The sequence below is a fragment of the Xylocopa sonorina genome, chromosome 2 (assembly GCF_050948175.1).
Source record: "Xylocopa sonorina isolate GNS202 chromosome 2, iyXylSono1_principal, whole genome shotgun sequence".
In the NCBI taxonomy this organism is placed as follows: Eukaryota; Metazoa; Arthropoda; class Insecta; order Hymenoptera; family Apidae; genus Xylocopa; species Xylocopa sonorina.
This window is the reverse complement of record NC_135194.1, coordinates 10,459,925-10,480,986: the sequence shown is the minus strand read 5'-3', so window position 1 is coordinate 10,480,986 and position 21,062 is coordinate 10,459,925. Positions and strand designations below refer to the sequence as shown.

At 44.5% G+C, this 21,062-nt stretch overlaps 2 protein-coding genes across 3 annotated transcripts in view; one reads left to right on the top strand and one right to left on the bottom strand.

The window, feature by feature from the left end:
- The window catches only part of Ikkbeta (inhibitor of nuclear factor kappa B kinase subunit beta), a 575,876-nt gene that overhangs the window by 225,825 nt on the left and 328,989 nt on the right, over positions 1–21,062 (top strand). The gene's annotated exons all lie outside the window — the stretch shown is intronic.
- Positions 1–21,062, bottom strand: part of LOC143433363 (uncharacterized) — a 310,410-nt gene that overhangs the window by 105,791 nt on the left and 183,557 nt on the right. Inside the window, exon 3 of one of the 2 annotated variants that reach the window (XM_076910695.1) lies at positions 5,671–5,721. The exons of the other annotated variant lie outside the window; for it this stretch is intronic. Within the exon in view, the coding sequence (XP_076766810.1) occupies positions 5,671–5,721 (51 nt within the window). The remainder of the gene's footprint in view (positions 1–5,670; positions 5,722–21,062) is intronic. 2 annotated transcript variants of the gene reach the window in all.

Sequence of the window (21,062 nt, the reverse complement as noted above, 5' to 3'; positions counted from 1 at the left end):
CGGGTGCTCGAGGGCCGACCGAACTGTCCGAGGGGATGAGACGCCTGCTAATTCCCTGATCAGGTGAACGGCCAATTACGGTCCCTGGGTTAGGGTACCGATTTTAGAACGTGTGTATCTTCGCCGTCAGGTTGGATAGGAAATTATAGAAACATTTGGTTCACGTGTAATTATTGTGGGCTTCTAATTGAAACTATTTCTTTTTCTTCTGTATGTGGAGTTGGTGGTTTGGTTAGGAGAATAGTTTTTATTATTCTAGTAGATTTGTTTGAATTTTGAGATGGTTTAAGTTGAGGAAAGTCGTTGGAAATTAATTGAAAATTTAATTTAACGAACAGTAATAGCAATTTGAAAGAAGCAGAAAAAACAGTGGTTCTGATAAATTATGCAGACTCGGAACGACTTCTTTCAAACGCGGATTCTTCTTGATATGCAAATTCGTTTGATTGTCTTGAATGCGAAAATCTTAACGAGCAACGCTTGTTTCGCGATAGGATAGCGTTGAATAACGATCGCTAATCTAATATTAATTCTATATTGATTAAATAAGAGTGAACGTTCCGCTGATCAAATATAAAAAATGATCATCGATTTTCGTGAAACTTTGAAACGCGATTAAATACCGAAAACCATACGTGAAAGTTAATTCGTTCGATACATTGAACACTGTTGATTCTCTTTTCGTTTCGATTAAAGTTTCAATGAAATTGTGCGCGCGAACTGCACACTGTTACTACGACTGTCCAGACGAAAACAGTTAACTGTACTAATGCTTCATCGTTTCAAATCTCTTCGCGATGCAAAATAAAAATCTGACAGCAAAATTGAGAAACGAGAACTTCGCGACTGCAACTTAGCGACCAATTATGCGGACGAAGGGTTGAAATACACAAGGTTTACCGAAATAATACCATCGCGTGCAATGCGCCATCGCCATCAACTTCGTGCACCGACGAGGCTCTATTTCTTAACCGTTTCCTCGCAAATATCAATGCTACCCCAATCTCACCACTTTAAACTAATAAAAAAATGTATATCACTCGACGACATCGCATCGATCATCCCCAACCGCCCCCAATTCCAACGCATTCCAACGCAGAAGAAAGTCCCGCAGGCGGGACAAGGATGATCAAAAGGTAGGGGTTAAACGCGTCGCTCGAACGCTCAAAGCGCACTCCATCCACGGCGCCGTGAAAGAGAAGCGGAAGACGCCAGTAGACGAGGCGGCGGCTACGGAAACGGGGGCGGAACAAAGCTCGCCGCTGAGGAAATAGAAATGCATCGGACAATAGATTAGTCGCGACTGGCGAGTAACTTCAGAGCGGAGAACAACAGCCCCGTCGCTATTTACTCGGGGGATTAAAAGTAACCGTCGAGGAGGCCGCTGGGTGGAGGACGCCTTCGTCTGCTCGGACGCGAACAGGTAGAGGGTGCGCAAGAAACGCGGCGAAGAACTGAGGGATGACGAAGGATCCGTTGTGTTTTCTCAGTGTCTGCGAGCCCAGCGACAGGACACGAAACGTGAATCCTGCGCTACCAACGCCGGTCCGTTGCCTCGCGCTTCTTGCGCGGCTCGTATGGAACCATAATGGCCGCGTGCTGGCTCGCTGACTGTTACATTATTAAGCGATGGAGGACGCGTTAGCTGCGAACTACTGTCGACTTCGATTCCGTTGTGGGCTTGGCAAAACCTGCAATTCTGTGCCGCGTGCGCGCACTTTTTTTTCTCGTGAAAATCGTGGAGCTGCGCTGTCGTCTGCTTTCGACGTTTCGAGGTTATGCGGGGGAAAATTCTGGGATTTGGAATTTTTTTAAATTCCGAGGAGTGTATCGCTTCTGTCTTTTTTTTAGGTTGTTTCAAGCGTTTTTTGAATATTTTTTAGAAGCAAACGCGAGGCATTTTTTGTTCGTTACTGACAACGCAAAAGTGGAACGCAATGTGGTTCTTACTTAAGAAAGGATTTCGTTGTTTTTACTCATTTTTCTACGAAATCATGTGAGAAATGAATGTTATGTCTGACTTAAAAATATCAGAGGCTTTTAATTAATGCTAGCATCGATGGTGTATTGAAAAGACGTCAGATTTAGCATACGCGTCTCTCTTTTGTTGTTGGTATACAAAAATTGACAAAGAATGAAAGCAATAATCCGACAGTAGCGAAAGACGACGTATCCGCAGAAGAGAAACAAAACCTTTTTTATAAAGTCCTATGAAAGCGGTATCGGAGACCCTTTATCGTCTCTGTCTTCGTGAATATTTACCTGAAAAACTGACTTTGATGAATATCACTTTCCCAATAGCTTCTCTCTCTCTTTCTCTCCCTCTCTCTCTCTCTCTCTATATATATATATATATGCAAGTTAATAACATAATGAAAGAGAGCGTACAAAAGAAACCGTGCGATTCTTTGAGGCAACGTACCGTATAAATTAAAAGTAGCGATTCCAATAAAAATAAGATGTCGAACAGAAATGTCACAGGTGAATATTTGAATCTCACGTCTGAATACCACGTCTCAATATCGATATACAAATTTCTTCTTTGACATTTTAAACAACGTTTAAAATTGGTCAAACTGCATGGCAATATAATTTTCGTACAATGCCTCTCAAATAAACTTGTAAAAATATTGCCAGATTCGTTATGATAAAGATCGTTGAACGCAACAATCACGTGCCATTTCATTCATTCTCAAACGAATTTCGTTCGCTCCTTTTGCCTTCTCGGCTCTCGCGCGAACAAAACAACAATCGTTCGTTAAACTGGCATATTCGCTCGAAATGTTTCCACTGCAAATTCGAGAAGCGTTTGCATCTCGAAAGAATACGCGTAATGGCAGCAAGTCGCTTGAAAAAGCTTGACAATCCGCTTTTTCATTAGGAGGGCAGGTATGGAACAAATGTTTTTTCAATCATTAGTTCAACGAAAACGATCCGTTCGCCGTTTCAACAATTGTAAAGCGCTATGTTTGCTCGCGTTTGTTAATTGTTACATGAAACTCGGAAAACGGTACTTGTTCGAGCCTACAGATGCACCGTTATTGCAGTTTGCATCCGGAGATAACAAAAGAATCTGTTTTCTGTAGTTCTGAATGTTTGATAAGCATTTCGTTTTGTCGTCGAGTGCAAAGGGTTAATATGTACCAAACACTCTGCAAACGCTGGTTGGAGAAAAAAAGAAACGGGCAGTTCAAAATCTGAACGAAACGTCCGCTGTTAACGCGCAACGGATCCCAAAATTCATTCGAATAATCGTCTCGAGCAAAACGACCGGGTCATTCACGAAATACGAGGAGCAATCCCGTCGCACCCTATTAAATCCTAATTATTCCCACTGCTGTCTGTTCCTTGTGAAAACGGGAACGAGTTCCGGAACGAACGGAAGCATCGACAAGTCGGGCAACCTTATTAAAGGAATCCACGGCAACCGAACCGGGGATAATAGGACATCAGAGACGACGTCGTCCGAGACAATCATTATGGAAAGCATTTAATCCTGCCCACAATTCGAGTAATCCAAACCTTGTAATCCGAGTCGGGACAGGATAGTTCCTTAGAGAGGCTGCCTCGTCCGAAAAAAAAAAAAAATAATTTCACCTCCCCTCGGCTATTTAATTTTGAAAGAGACCTTCGAATCGATGTCTGCAGTGTTTTACGGAGAAAACAACTTTTTTTTTCATCGTTATAAAATCTTTACTTATTATAACTGTGGCTTTAGTCGTAATTAAATTTAGCTCAATTTTTATAATTTGCTATCCTGTCGCTAAACAGTGAACGTTTCATCGTCGAGCAACTTCTCGTCTCGCCAGTATAATCTTCTACACAAACGCGAGTTCGTCAACGTTTACCGTGCCCCGAGAATACCTCACTCTTGAGGAAAACCGCGACTTTTTAAATGTTCCTTGACGGGTATTTAAACGGCCGACGTGACACGCTCCTTCTGCCGTAAAAGGTTCCTACGGTTAAACGCGGCGAGCCTTCGGGAGAAATCCAAAGCCGACGAGGCTTTACGGTGGGAATTCAATCTCGTGTAGCCGGAGAAGAGTTCCTTAGGCGGACTTTTTGTCTTCCACGGCCAGGGTTCTTCAGACGCGAGGATTAATCCTTCGCTCCTGCGAGAGTATGAACGCGGCGCTCTGTGTGCTTCGAGTTGAACGCTCTTCTCGGTGTTTAACGTAGGTGGAAATGTGTATTAGCTTATAGTTTTTTAGAGAAAGTTTCTTTCGATCGCATTCAATTTTTTAAATTCAAACTAGGCTCAAGCATTGCCTATAAAAAATCTTCTCCAGTTATTTGAGGTATATTTTTTTCACAGAATTTATTAATTTTTAATTAAATTTGTGTTGTCTCGCGCGCAAGTTAAATAACTTATGCAGAAGTCATTTTCATTACTTTTTCATTACTCTGCACAAAGTTCACGCTATACACTGGAATTCACGTTATTCTTGTACCTTCACAGTACAACACGTGCATTTATATAAAACGGCGAATGCCTGTGGTTCGAGTGAAATTTAATTATTTTAAAATTAAAACTTGCACACGAACGAAACGGGAGACGAAACTCGAAGGCAAAAATACCAATAGCCATAGCTGAGGTAAGCAATCGCATCAGCGATTGACAATCACCATAAGTCGCATTCAAACGGAAGTAAAACGAAACTTAACATATACTTTAATCCTCCTGAAAGCAAATCCCATAAATATCGAAATATCAAAAAGCAACATTTTTCACAGCTTCGAGAGCTTTTATCGAAATCTTCATCAAAATCGTGCAACACAAAAAAAAAAGGATAATAGAACAAAACCGCAGTTTGAATATTTAAAATAGAAACGACAACTGACGGAACACTCTAAATCACCTTCTCTCTCTCTCTCTCTTTCTAAAATAGTCGAAAAAGAATTGACGAAAATGAACGTTAGCTGGCTGAAAAACCGGCGGAGTAAAATCGAGAATAATTGTTCGATCGATCACGCGGCGAAATTTCCAGATAACTCGCGTTCCCGTTGTTGATTGAACGGGAACCAACAGAATCGCCTAAACGTTTCTATTTCCTCTGCGGATGGGAGACGGTTTCTGTGTCGCGTTGAAACATACCGCCTCCCCCTGAAAATTAGGTGCGGTTCACGCGGTTCGACCGCGGTTCGCGGGCTCGCTCGAGGATACGTCTCGCCCCAACGAGCAGTTGACACGGTTAAGACGTTAATGCGGCTCGATGAGGCGGACGCGAGACCCTCGTTCGCGAAAATCAAATGTCCCGGTGAAAGTACCCACTCACGAAGATGAATGAACGAGCTTAATTCCCGCCGAGCATTGCCCCATCGGATTCAGTGGCAACATTACCGTAAAAAAGATTTAACGCCCCCTTTCTGCTCGCCAATTTTATGCACTGCTGTCTTCCAGGTTTATCTTCGGGAATAACCCCCAACTCCATTTTGCGGTTCTGATAATAATTTTATGGCTGAAATAATATGTAACGTGATATTAAAACAGTTGTTGCTCTTCCTCGGTTTCTCGTCCGACCGAATTAAATGCTTGCGTGTGACTTTGATTTGGATACGAAGAATTTACTAAATGTTTCATCGTTAATAGAGTAAGTTTGACGGATTTACTTTTTTCGAGCCTTCATCGCGTCTATTCGTAAATACAAATGATTGTGTAACCTGACTTACATAATGGATGTTGCCGATGAACCGGAAGTAAAGGTAAATAACGCTAATCACCTGAAACAGAACGAAGTAAACATATTATTCGATATAATTCAATCACAATTCTTCCAATAAATATTATTTTAAATCTAAACAAATCTATATTTAATACACTAAGCAAATAGAAGGCTGGTTAGCAAAAAAATTGCAAAATTAATTCGGAATGCGAAAGGTTAACTAGCTCACGCGTTTAACTTAACGCGCTTGAATTCGTTACAAGCATACCTCCCATCCCCGCGCGTAAAGAAAATAAATTTTCAAAAATACATTCCCGTTAGTTGGCCAGAATAATTAAAAATACCTCGAGCTCGCGGAGCCGCGAGAGTCTGGCCGCGTAATAAAAAAATCTAATAAAAATGCCCATCAGCCGGTGGGAAGCTAAGACGAGAAGCTTTCGACGGCTGAACGATTTCCGGCAGGCCAGCCAGAGCGGAGAACAAAGAAATTTTGTACGAAGCGACGAGACGTTCCTCGCGAATTCCATTCCGATCGATTGGCCGCAATTACAGGACAGGCCCTGTCGCCGGGGCAAACGAAATTTAAACCGATATTTATCATGGTCGACGTTCGACGGGCGAATAACGTCGCGCGCGGCCGTCGAACGGTTCCGTTGCATCAATTCCTGATGTCCATTAGCTTAATTAAGCTGCCGTGACACCCGCGGTGAGTGGCTCGGTCAAAGCGAACAGACGGCGAACGGGGGATGACACGATCGCAGAGAAAAGGAGCTGGCGCTCCGCGGTGGTGGAAAAATGCGCTTTCGATCACCGAATCGAGAGCCGTGTCAACGAACGCCACTTTGGAAGCGCGACAGCCAGGGACCTGCTGAGTGGGCCGCGGAGGGCGAATGGCACCCTTCGAAAACTTCTGACGAAGGTGCTGAGGTGTTGGATCTCGTGGAAACTTCGGCTGACTTTCGAGTCGTTCCCTTTGCAATCGTACGCGAGGACATTTCTTTTTTTTCCATGCTAGTCCTGTAATATTGAATTTGCGCGGGGTGTTCGTACTTGAAGACAGCTTCAGTCGGAATTCTGTTACGTAACTGTTGTAATTCACGACTAAGAAATGAAAGAATAGCGTCGTATAAATGTATGTCTAAGAAAAAATAATACAATCTCGAACTGTTTTCTGCAACTAAAACTGAAGACTGTTGTATTAACGAAAGTAACTTCAAGAACCTCGGAAAGAAAGTTGAAAGAAGTATCCGAGCGATTACATTGTTAAATAAAATCGTGATTCAAGGGAAGTTCAGGTACCACGAACAACACCCTATAAATCCGCGAGAACTTCTCCCGATAGCTGCTACGCGAACTCAACGATGGACGAACACACCCGTACAATTGGGGAAGTGTAACGTTTTATGCAATCAAGTTGCATCGTGTCGAAAGAAAAAGGAGGAAAAAAGGACGCGAGAACGGTCCACGGGAGCTGATACAAGCTCCTGGTCGGTCTTATGGGAAATTACACGATGAGCTTTGCGGATTACAGTAACCTCGTCTTAGTAACCTATCACCGCCCCTACCTTCACCCTTCAGCGCGCGGAACTCCGTCCCGTTATCTTCCCTTCCTCCTGCCGTCGAAGCTACATACCACCCTCCCAGCCCTATCATCCCTTAACGCCTGCCACAATTTTCCTCCGAGCATATTCGAAAGGTATTGATGCGACGCTTAAGCGAAAGTGATAGCGGGGGTGAGAAAGGGAGAGGGTGGCGGAACGGATGATGATAAATTCGAAGATCAACCTGAGACGATGGCTATTCTGAAGTGGTTGTCTAATTCAGGTCGTGGGCTTTTCGAACGGGAGTTACGTTCGACTATTTTAGACTGCGTAACTTGATAATATTCGATTTTTGGGAAAGGTGTGCACTGGATATTAAAAATAACGTTAGCAACTGTAACGTAATACACGCGAGGTAGAATTACAGCAGCCTTACACGTGGATTCGCGCTGTCGTTCGACCAAAAAGTAGCACAAAGTCCCACTTTCCCGTATTGAATTTTCAATCAATGGCACTTCATTAAACGTACTTCCTGCCCGGGCACAAAGCTGCTCGGAGGGTTGAACATCTCTGCCGCTTAACCTCAGCCATTTCAAGCGTTCTGCATCCTGCAGCATTGTCCCCATAAAGCATTGATCGTGTAGTGGGGTTCGGGCAGCATAACATACATTTCGAGTTCGATGTCTGCCCGTATGCGAGGCAAATGCGCCGCTTTTCCGATGTCGCGATCGGAACGTCGAAAAATGCGCAAGGAAGCTGTTTCCACGATTAATCGCAGTTTTTTTAAAAACTACATACATCCAAATATTTTGCATGAAAATATGGAAATTTCGCTGGTATTAATCGACAACGAATTAAACAAAATTTCTAATTTATACATACACAAGTTTCTCAACTATTTAAACAATTCGATACTTCCATACAAAAACAACTATCAGTAACAGTAATAACTAGAACCAACGCATGATTCACTATCTACGAGAAAATGAAGAATCGACTGATCCCCAAATAATTACCAGACGGATCATCGCGCGCGTCGAGTCTCCAACCGGAAGACGACGAACGAGAGGAAGGCGACAGCAGCCTCTGGACGATCGTAATTACGAGTGGCACGAAGACGGACACCCTCGTCGACGGAACTTACGCGAAATCGTACGATGATCCTCCATTAAACCTTCTTTCGCCTTCACCATGAAGCTGCTCGACGATCCTCGACGCTTAACCTCGCCTCGTCCGATCAGCCACCCCCGTGCGACCCCCGTGTGTTTGGTGTCTGGGGCGTTGGCGAACGAGAGAAACGGATAAGAAGAGCCGCGGAGAGGAAAAAGTAGCCAGGGTAACCGGGGAGGCGGACTAGGAGGAACGAGGAGAACCAGCGACGGTGGCGAAGCGTGGGAGGAGAAAAGGGGAGCAGGGGAGCGAGTGTTAGGGTATAGGTAGCTACTCTTCGAATTCGATCTGTGGTCTAAGCCCTTAATACCTGCTTATTCGCTCGCCTGGAAGAGGATCCCGTAGGAGTATCTAAACTTTTCGAACGTTCCTCCCGAAGAGAGCTAAACGGCGAACGATTTTGTAACTGCGATGGCGGAGGCGGTGCGCGCTCCTCTTTTGATCCATTGGCCAAGTCACGGCAATCGTCCTCCGGGTCGAGTGTACACTTTTCTCAGTGGAAGGGGGAGGGGAAGGGGCTGACTTCCGGTGCCTCCGGCTCGAGTGTGCGGCCAACGAAAAACGTAAGTAAAGCGGATCCTTGTTTGCCCGAATTTCGAAGACCGGAAGCTCTTCCGTGCCCGTTCGCCGTACATCTTCGGTCGAATCGACGCGTGTTTACGGAACGGGGGTTGCGCGCGGGAAACTACCTTCTTACTCGATATTTCCCGCGGACTTTTTTACCCGGTTTTTCCCCCTCAATCGCTACCAATGCGAACGCCGGTCCGTTTTAACGAGAGGCAACGCACGCAAAATAACGTGGCGGTGTTTGAGTTCCAGGCAAAAAACGAAAACTACGTGAACGGGCATAGTGTTAGTTCTGGCTTGTTTGCACGCCATTATATCACAGTGAATCAAGTTTGCATTGGCGATCTTGCGTCGATGTCGAAATACTCTGTAAGATTACGCGTGAAACGGACGATGGACATATTTTTTCATCGCGGACCCTTGTGATTCTTATACAGTTCGTAGTCTAATTATAACAGAACTCGCGCGTTCTTTTTGTTAACGCGGAAATAAATGTTACACGAGTCGAACGTTTTCGAGTGCATTCGTTACGAATGTTATTTATCGACGCGACGATGCAACCAGTCGGAACGTTAAACAGTTCCATGGTGAAATGTACAATATTTACGAAATACATTTTCCGCGTGTTCCATTGCGTGCACACGTTCTGTTGAATAAAACTGGGGACACTAATTTTTAGACTAAAATTTCGTTTCCACTCGCTCCACTTTACGCTACAATATTCCACAAAATTTCACCGCTACGAATATAACACAAACAACAAAAATGTGTTCTTACGTGTAGAAATTGATCGAACAGCATAGGGGATTAACACGCGGTTCAATAGAATTACCATTATCCGAAACACCGTCGATCCAAATCCACCCTCCTAGAGCCCTCCAACCCCAATCAGACCTTATCACGCTAATCAAGATGAAACAATCAACGTTCCCCAGAACTTGGTTACTCTAATCGTAACACGTATCCGACGTTCCCCCGTGATCAGCACGGCGAACCAGCCACTTGTAACCAAGAAAGATCCAAAGGCGATGCAGCGCACCCCTGAAACGACAGGTCGCTCGCCGTTCCCCATTCCGCTGGTCTCTTTTTATCGAGGATCCAAGGCGCACCGCTGTCCACCCACACAGCCACCCTTTGACGTCCAACCGGACGCTTATCGATCCTCGAATTTATTTCTTTTCGCATCCGCTGAGTCTACGCCAGCATTGTGTCCGGCTCTATCTTTCGCTACGCGACGCCAGGCGTTCGCTCTTCCCTCGTTTTCTCCTCCTCAGCGTCCCGTTTCTCTCTCTCTCTCTCTTCAACAGCTATCGCGAATCAACGAGAGAACCCGAGCAGGTCCTCTCTCCTCGTACCCATTTCGTTTCCCTCCACCCGGTTGTACAGATAGCCGAGATTAAGCTCCCGCAATGACGCCGCCGCCGCGGTTATCAGGAGATTGCATTTTAGCATAATAGCCACCGAGGCTCGCATTGTAACCGTTCCGAGCGACGTGCGTCGCGAGAGTGACGCGCGTCGGGCATTTATCACGGGGCAGATATTCCGCGGTAGCCCGGCTGCTGTTCTCTTTCACTCGTTCCTACGCCGCCGCGGCGCGTGCTGACGAGGGGTGGCGGAGGGCGAGCCGCCACCCAGGCGCATTCATCCCCGATGCACCGGCCACTCTCCCTATTCGATGCATTTTGAGAGCGTAATACCTGATGGAACACCGGTGCGCGCCTTATTTATGCAAATCGCCCCGGCTGCTGTGACGTACCGCGCCGCGCAAATCTTCCGTTATCCACCCGTTATCTCTCGGCTAGGACCGGAACCAGAACTCTTCGAATTGTCGGCGCAACGACGGCAATTTTTAATTCGCCGTATGTTTTAGATTTTGTATGGAGACTGTACTGGTTTGTCGAAAAGAACGCGATGGAACTTACTAAGTTGTTCGTTGTCGTGTGGATAAAATTTGTAAATTGTTATATCCACGGTTCAGTTTACATTTTCATTTTGTGGTAACCTCGTTACGTTTATACCTTCGACGTAATGTAGATAATAGCATTTCGGTAGAGAGATTGCATTAATTTACTAACGAAATTCCGCGATGCAGTTTTCGCCAAATACGAAGTAAACTGTTTCGGAAAATACACTCTGTACTTCGTTACTCTTTTTAATCGATAATAACCTGGACGAGACGCGTTACACTAATGCTCCTCTAATCGTGTTGCACAAACAGCAATTAATAAGTCTTTAACCAGATTCACGTGCTATGTGGAGTGAATTTAGAACGCGTGTGTGTGTGTCGGTACCGCGGGACTCTTGTCTCCTTTTAATGCATTTTATCACATCGCATGACTAATTCATTCAACGTGCACACGTGCCACCGGAGCAACGTAATTATCATGCCGTGGAAGCTTGCTTCGGTTACACGCATTGGGCGATGACATGATAATGCATATTTAAATAAATTATACCAGGCATTTTAACCTATTTACACGGCCCCACATTTTCATACGTGCATTATTAATTGATTACATATTCCACCTGCCATATCTTTTTAATCGCATGATATCTATACTCAGTGTATTACACGTTCAATCAGCACGAGGTTCGTTCCAATCACTTATTCAAACAGGATAAATAAAATATCGTATTTCAATTAATTCATGAGCGTTCAAAACTTTGCAATAATAATTGGGCTGCAGATATTCAATCATTCCCTTTTAAATATAATTAAGAAAATGGAATCTATGCTTGAGAACTGGTTCACCTATTTAATGATACAGTACACCAAAGCTTCAAGAATGTATAACGATTAAATAACTTTTTCCAAGATACTCCACAGCAGGATCTTTCAATTTCCACGCGTCGAACCACGCGTAACCTCGCTCACCCTCGAAAAGAAAATGTCAGCTCGCCGATATCGACCTGTAATAAGTGCACCTAAGGCTAATTAAGCCGCTCGGGTGCACTCTGCACGCGGTCACATTTCGTTCTAAGAGCATAATAAATTTCTGGGTGGATCGTGCGCAAACAGGAGCGCGCAGGTACAAGGCAGGAATATACACCGCGTGACAAGAGTGACCCAGCCAGCTCGGCTTTGTCTGGTTAGAGTGCACGCTCACCCCCCATCGCAGCATCCGCGGGAGAACTTCTCTTTGGCGATGGAAACAGTCGTGTTTCATCGTTACGTAACCTCGACTTGGATTAATATTTCTTCCTTTTAAAGCCAGAGAGTCGCGAGGCCCGTGGAATTCACGGCGGCCATCGCAGGGCTACGTGACGACTGCGTCCACCCTCGCAGCACCCTTGCCTCGATCCTCCGCGGCGTCGACTTCCAATTTCTCGTTGGCCCACTTTTCTTCGCGAGATACGCTCTTATTAGCCGGGAAAGCCGTGGCGACGGACCTTCTCCCGTGGAACGGTTCGTGACTCGACTTTTTTTTTCACCTGCTTTCTCTCTACGTGTAGTAACTGTCCCTGGTCGTATTAATGGCGGATCGTAATCGTCGGGTGTCCCAGAGCTACGCCTTCGTGTAATGTGGATTGCAAAATGGAATTGTCACGGTTGCCTTTGTGTGTAAATTAGTTTCTCGTGTATTGGAATTAAACAGCTGTGGGTGACGACGTGGGTGCGCCAATAAGTAGCTCCGGGAGTAGACTGAACACGAGTTTACGTATTAGGAACCTGTATCGCCATTCAAAGCTACGAGGACATCTGCTTCACCCTTTTATAGAATATATTTTTATTTCTTTTAAAAAATATCTTCAAATTTGGAAGAAAATTAAATATTAATACAGATATTGATTTGTTTCGAAATAGCAAATTTTTTGTAGGAACAAGAACACAATAGGGTGGAAAATAGCGGAGCTCAATACGGAATTCTTCGCAAAAAATGCATAAAAGGGTATAACATTGAACTACCGAATTCGAAAAGCAACCACAGTACGTGTGCTATAATAAAAATCTACAAACGATACTATTATTGTCCCCCAAGAAAGCATTATCGACGGCAAACGCGTCATTCGTATTCCAGAACGGGAACTGGTCGTAAAAAGCTATTGAAATCCGTATCGCCAATACAGAGGCCCTTCATTTGACTCGATCAGCCGTTTGGCTGAGCGTTTTTTCCGCAATAATCTAGTTAATTACTAGCAGCCGTTAATCAGCGCGGCCGGACGTAACCTAGATTTCGAGGACAGTGGCTCGATCATTTTCATGCCCTATTTAACATTAATGGTTAATAAATATCGCGGGACGAAACGACGCTCCGACATCCTGTGGATTCTCGCGGAGTTAATTCGCAAGGGTGAAACGGGGTGACTAGTTGGAGTATCTTGAGTTCATTTAACTTGCTGTCGCAAGTTGAAACTCGAATGCTTGTTAAAAGAAACGAGCTATTATTGTATATGCATATACAGAGCGGATTAACTAAAATTAATAATGAGTTTAGTAATTGAAATATCTTTGACAAAAAATATGATTCTTGTGTATTGGAATTAAGCAGCTGTGGGTGACGACATGGGTGCGCCAATAAGCGGCTTCAAGAATAGATTGAACAAGGGTTTACGTATTAGGAATCTGCAATCTTTCTAATCTCCAGTCCTTGAAACTTGATCGATCTAAATATAATTTTATATTGTCAAAGATTGCATGATAATTTCGAGAGAAATTTAACGAAGATTTTCTTCGAAGGAAGACTGAAAAATACCAGAGGCGAAGGAAAGAAATAATCTAAATTCTATCTCTATTTTTTGTTTCGAAAGGAAATCGCTACGAAGATTAAGAGACTTTACAGTAAACTCCTACCGCAGAAGGTTGGGCGAACGTGGTAAACATGATTCTCGAAGACGATAAGGAAAACGAAACACGATAATTCGCGTAACCGTTTCTGTCTACCTAAAAGAACCGTATTCCCGGCTTCTGACAGCAACGCTGACGTTCCTTCCTCCGCCAGCAATTTCAATCGCGAAGAACTTGTAAAACAACCCCCTCCTCGAACATTTCCCTCGCGCTGAACAGTCTTTAGTCTTCCAAGTATTAGAATGCACCGGAAAGCGATCTCCATTAACTCGATGGCTTGCGATTTTGAGCTCTTATCAATTTCACAAAACAAAGAAAACAAAAAGGAAAAATAAAAAAACAAAAAAGAGATCTACGCGTAGAACGTTTAAATACTGAATTGTTGTAAAATATTTAGAAGTTCATTGCACTAAAAAATTAAATAAAAGTTTTTATATTCAATCAGCCTTACTATGGAGTAACTATAAGTAACGACGGGTATTTAAAAACAAAGTTGAAAGGCTGTAGCTGGAGTCGAAATTTTCTCCAAGCGAAGGCAGCAAAATCTCTTGGCAAGGAATTAGATTCGCAGTCTAATTCTACGTATGATGAGCTTTTAAAATGGAGAATATCGATCCGCGTTGGGGTGGCAAGCTGCGACTGACAAACGCGGAATACTTGAAAGTTAGGCCGGATTTATGTGGATGGGCTCGCTTCTGCGTAATTAGCATACCAGATAATTGTTCGCTTCCGTCTGTAATACAACGAACGCTTAATACATTTACAGTGCAGGGAGGTTTATTTTACAATTTACATAGCTAATTCGAGTGCCGTGTCGCGGGGCGAACAATTGAGTGTATTAAAAAAATTAAATTTAATATTGTTTTATTCGAAAATTAAAAGGTGCCTCAAGGTTTACGAAAAAAAGAGAAGCGAGCGCAATGTGCTTAAAAGCACGGAGGGCGCGAATAAAAAAGAATGACGTCCAATTTGGCTAGAACAAACGTAAAATCTCGTTCTACTCCCTTCTTTTCTTTTTCTTTTAACGAGACACTTTCACGCGACGATTGCTTTATATCCTTAATCTTCCTGGCTCATTACCACTTTCATTAAGTCTCAGAATTAATTTCCGTCCGAAGCTGCTTCCGTAAAAAGTTCCCCCTTTTTTTTTGGAATTTCCTATTCAGGTGGACGCAAAAATTTAAAACTCATTTACTGCGGTGAATTAAATTTTACGATTGATATCGCTCGGCGGCTTAGTACGGAAATCAGTTGTTAAATAAAATCTATTATAAACTGATACACGTGCAATTATTTCTACCGTTTACACTGGAACCAAGTAAAATTCATTCGATACCAACAAGTTACTTTCCATAGTATTTTCCGATATATAAAGAAGAGATGATTAAAAAAGAAAAAAAGCCAACCGCTTTTACGAGCGATTACCTCTGCGTATCCTGTTAATCACCGTACGAGCGATACAATGCCAGTTTGCGTATCGAGGATAATTAAAAAGCATCGTAACAAATTCCAGGGAGCGCCGCGATGAGCGCCAAAATTTTCGAGGCAGCCCATCCTCCGGCACCATTTCAGGGATAATTAGATCGCGATTCGTTACGGGCAATGGCTGCGCATTTTACAACACTGTTTGCCATATCAGAGGTTTAATTCTCCGCGTAGAACTTTCAAACAATATCAAATATTCGTTAATCGTCGGCGGGGGTTGATGAACGTTAAATATCTTACCCGGATAGGGACGGGGCCGGCTGGCCCAAAGGGAAGCGAGCGTACGCGGCGGCAAACATAATAAACTAATTACCGCCGGGTCCCCTCGAATTCAGTATCGAAATTAATCCGAACGCCCCGCTCGGTAAAGTCAGATATCATCGATAATTACCGGACAGGCATTATTCGTTGACATCCTAATTACAACAAACACAGAAGCGTTATAAGCGCCGCGTTCCGACGAATGCACGCTGATTGGCCGAAACCAATTTACCGTCGTCCGAGCGCGCGCGCGCGGCCGCGTATTTCCGGTTAATCGCGGCCGTCATTGCGTTGTGCATCGCGATCCGTGATACGCATTGAATAAATAACGCGGACTTCGAACCGAATGGAAAGAAACGCGTTTCATCTGTCGCGAGATTTGTTGAAAAAGAGTGGCGTTCGACATCGCTCTCGAAATTAAATTTTTTCGCACAAACAATTCGAAGCTTTATTAGACCCTTGAATTTCGAAGAAATTAAAACGGTAACGAAAAATTTCACTCTGAATATTTTTTCTACAGAAACTTCTTTCACAGATTTTCGTCGATCAGAGAAAACAGGATACACAAATTATGCATAAATGTTATTTAACACCAAGAACTAGTATCGAAGAGGAATTTCGAAAAATAAAATCGAAAACCCTCAAATATCCACAATATCGAACCACCACCAACCATTTGGAAATCAAAATTCCAGCACCTTTATCGCCAAGACCAGTCGCTCCGTGAAATATTTAGAAACGATGGGTATATCTTCGGTGACCGCTGGTCCCTCTTCCTGCGCGTCGTTCGAGGCTCTCCTCGAAGGGTGGAAAGATTGTAAATTTGATTTGCCCGTCTTCCTCCGTTCGACGAAAGGGTAAAGCGTTCCTTCTCGTCTGGTCTCTTTGCCGCTCGCTCGTACATCGTATCCCGCGAAGTTACGGTTGCATGGTTCCCGCCTCCCTTTCTCGGTCATAACGAATTCGGGGATCGCCGGACGAGGGAGCAGCGGCACGAGAGGGTAGATTAGACCGGAGAGAGCGCGAGCCAGCGCGAACGAGCGCGACGAGGAGGGACGACGGACATATAATATGCCTCGACGGACTTGAAAACGATTCACGCGATTCGCACGAGCGCCAGAGGGACGTGGAACGGAAATTAATAGGCGGAAATCTCTTCTTTTTCCTGGACGACCCTCGGTATTTTGTTCTCCGTTGATGGCTCGCGAGCAGGGGTGGGTTTTTGGCGGAGCAGAGGTGGTCGATGGAAGCCGGGGGTGGAGCGACCGGATGCGCCGTTTCGATGTTCGAATCGTAAGAAAACGGAGGGCACGCGGACGACTTCGAAGATGTATCGACCTGATGCGCTTCGGTAACGTGCATAATGCATACGGTATTCGATGGAAACGATCTCGAGCGATGAAAGGTTGGGGACCCCCCTTGTTTCTTGGACGACGAAGCGTGTAATGCACGTTTCATTCTGTGCTGTCTGCTGCGCTGAGTTTTATTACGGACACCGTTGCCTTTTAGCTAATTACTCGGAGGGCGGCTGCGATCCACGCGGTACATGTTGGCTTTTTTTCTTTTCCTTTTGTTTTCGTTGTAAATTGGCTTTTTGACGCGCGCGTAATTTAATACGTGTATTTTTGGTAAGTACGTTTAGCTATGCGAAATTTGTCATTCTTTTATGGAACGGTTGATTGGCTTGGTAAATGTGTAAATGTATTCGGATTATGTTTTTCATTGTTTATAGAAAAAGTCCTGTAAATGACTTTTCTGTTGTATTCTGTTGCATCAGTCCTTTTACCTCATGCGAACTATTATGCTCTAATGATCTACCCTCTGCGAATCGATATTCTACGCGGATGCAATGTGCGCACAGCTGGAATCAATTTTCAGCTCAACAATGGCACCAAATGTGAAAAATGTACGCTGAAATAAATAACGATAGCCTGTAATTTTCGTGCATTGTTTAGTTTTTGATCAGAAAAGATGAAAGTCGATGCACGAAGAAGCAACTTCATCTGGAATAGAATTACAATTAATCTGCATTCTTAAATAGATTTTACTATTTTATCAAATGATCAAAAGCAGAAATTCAACAATAATTATTTGTTTCGATGTTCTTAGAAACTGATAAGTGCACTTGATGTTGATACAAAACGGTTGCACAACTATAAATGTATCTCGAAGTGAAAGATTTGTCGTTTCGTTCCCATTTCTCACGATCCTCTGAAAAAGTCCGAGAGTTCTCTTCTATCAACAGGAGGAAAAGCCAACTCGCAGTGCATTAATAACCTATGAAGTGTTAAACAGACGGTTTCCTGAGTGTTAGATCGAACGAGGTGTAAACTTTTCATGGTTTCCTCGTTCGCCAGATCTAACGCTGCGAACTTTCCCCTGTCAGCTGTCATAAAAGCGAAACTTCTCCGCTACGATGTCCGCGACGTTCCAAAACATATGAGACCTCGTTAAAACTGCACACCTCGTTTTTTCGAAAGAGCTATCGGTCTTTGCTGGTAAACTGCGGACCAACTAAACTGCACAGCTTCATTTCTAATGCCTTCGCGCATAAAGACAATATTCTGACAGTCGAACTCTCATTTCTCACTGCTAAAAAATGTGAAAACAAAAGTGTAGTACTAAAATGTCCAAATTTCCAGTAATAAATTTACATTAGACTGATCTTATTTTAACTACGAACGCTTAAGAATGCAAATTCATCGAGAAACCGTCGAAACATTGAAAAAGTGAAGATAAACACCGAACTTGTCTTGAAAGAGGGTTCGAAGGTTCGACTGAAAACAATTCCTATCATCCAACAATGGTTCGCTGAATGGCCAAGCGAGTGCCCTCGTACTTTCGAACAACGGTGTACCTTCCCATAACAAATTAATAGCGCAGCAACCGCTTTCGAACAGCCCGTGCATCAAACCCAACAGGAATCGATATTTCAGCGAAAGCAAGTTCCTCTCAATCAGCCCCTATTTCGAGGTAAACACGAGCGTACACCCGCGCTCCGTTGGACGGTGTAAGTGCAATTCGCAAATTGATCGTCAACTTGACTCGCATTATCGCGAAAAATAACGCGAAAAAACGCAGCTCTGGACGTACGATCGAGCAGAGGGGGTGGGTCGGTTCCGTTAATAAAGAGCGGCGAATGATTTAATATCAGAGCGATGGTCGGAGGCGGAACGCAATAGTGCGTCGTGGATATAATACGCTTGAACGGCCTCGAAAACAGCCGTGCTCGATTCGCACGAACGACGGACGAAAGAGAAACGGAAATTAATCGGCGGGAACCTTTCTCTCTCCGGCGGTCTCTTTTTTTTTCTATCCTGCCCAACAACCCCCGGCGTTTTGTCCGGGCAGATAGAGATCGTTTGAAGGACGACCGCGACGACTAGAAAATAGAGCCGTACGGTAGGAAAAATCGCGAGCAGAGATCTCTGCGATTTCGTGCGCGAGAGAAGAGCACCCACGGGAAAACTGGTCCGCTCGTTGATAACCGGCTGCGAAACTCTCGCGAGATCACGCGGCCCGATACTCGGAACGCACCGTGGCTTAATCACGAATCAATTAACGTGGAACTTTCCGCTGTACGACGCTGCTCGAATGCGAAATCACTCCAACTAGTGGAGAGAGAGAGAGAGAGAGGGAGGGGGAAAAAAATTGGGTTCGATCGACGAGGAAAGAAAAAGGAAGAGAAGGTAGCGGCGGAGGGTGGAAATTTTGCCCCAATAAATGGATTCGACCGAATGCAGGCCAATTTGGCACCGTGATTAATGCGTATTTTTCTAACGAAGTATTGAAAATTCACGTTTTTATATGGGACGAACTTTTCGACTTGTCGAGGAAAGGGTGGGGAAGGGGTGTATACGGATAAGTGTTCTCGATGGATTTGAGGTGAAAGGGGATGGCAACTTAATCGACGAGAACCTCGATTGTTCGACGACCTGCTGAATTCTGTTGGAGAAAATGGAGATCATTCGGAGGACGTTCGCGTCGCGGCGGAAAAATGCATTCGCGGCAGTCGAAAGGGATGTATCGACGTCACCGCGCGCATTTGCCTGCGAAAGTCGCGCGGAATTCGCGAGCAAATCGGGGGATGGTGTAACGATGCTTCGAATCGTTGCTGAATTGTGGCGCGGAAAGAAGAGAATTACAAAAGCATCGTTGCATTGTCGATGTATCGATTGGCAATCGATAACAACGGTGTGCTTCTTCCGCGTTATTGTTACGCGATATCGCAGAAAGAGGAAGTATCTTGGCTGTGCGTAAAAAGAGGATATTTTAATCACTTGGAAGAAGTGACGAATGTACAAAAATAAATATTAAAATAATAGTATAGTAACTTGAGAATATAAAAACAATTCGTAAAGGATTAGAGAACGAGAAGAAGAACACTAAAACGTTCAAGCAAGATTCTAAAAGAATATGTCTAGCTTACTCCACCTCTCATTCACGGTACCACGAAACACAATAACACACAGAACCGTAAAACCCACGATACAACCCATCCATTTTCCAACCCCAAGTCAGAAATCAGTATTTCATACCTCTCATCCTAAAATACATCCCAACAACTCCTCCTACATTCGTCAGAAACATAATTCACGAAAAAAAGGGAGGCAAGAAACTTCAATTCCGAGTGCAGACGAATAACAAGAGCGCGACGCACCACAGACAGAGAGTATCGCGCGGTTCATCGCAGAGACGCATTTATAAACATCGAACGACGCGGGGCGAATGTTAAAGTAATCAAGAGCCGCGGGGTAGGGCAGTGTGCAGAGAGGAAGGCAATAATGAATCCCGAGTGCGGCGCGGCGGACTCGAAAATAGGCGTTTTACAGGAACGACGCCGCGCGAGAGGGGACCGGAAATAATGGACGGGGACCTCCTTTTATTTTCGCGGCTCCCGCCGCGTTTAAGCCCGTCGTGATGAGAGAATCATCGTGGAAGAGTATCGATGGACCGGCTAACGAGCCTGCGAACGTACAGCACGCGCGGGAACGGACGCGGATACGCGCCCCCTAATGACGAAATGGCGAACGCGGCGGCGTCCATGGCCGCGGTGCTGGCGAGCATAAATTACATTTGCATCTTGCACCGTATTTTCTATTTAGGGTGTAGCCTCGCCAGGGGGTATGCAGATCGGGATATGAATAATATATTATATTCCGAAATTAAGCGAATCGCCTAATCCAGCGACTTTTGTAATTCAGATGGCTGGCCAACGAGGGGTTGGTCGGTGGCCGCGGCCGGAAACGGCGGGTGGAACAGCTAGGTCGGGTCACGTTTAACTTGTAACTACGACTACACCGCCTCTGACCGCTGCGATTCGTATTGCACACTTTTTTCGTCCAATTATTCGCCGGGAATTATTATTTCGCTCGGTCATTCGATTAACGATCGGCTCCGTGGCCTGGCTGGGGGGATTTAATTCGAATATTAAACGAATAATTCCTGGGCTATTCGTATTATAATACGAGAGCGCGATTGAATTTGTCTTTTATTGCACCCCGTTCGCCGTTCGATCTGTTTTCAACGATTTCTGCGCTGTACGCGCGCGCTGTATACACGGTGGATCGGGTTCGCTCTGGCAGTTCT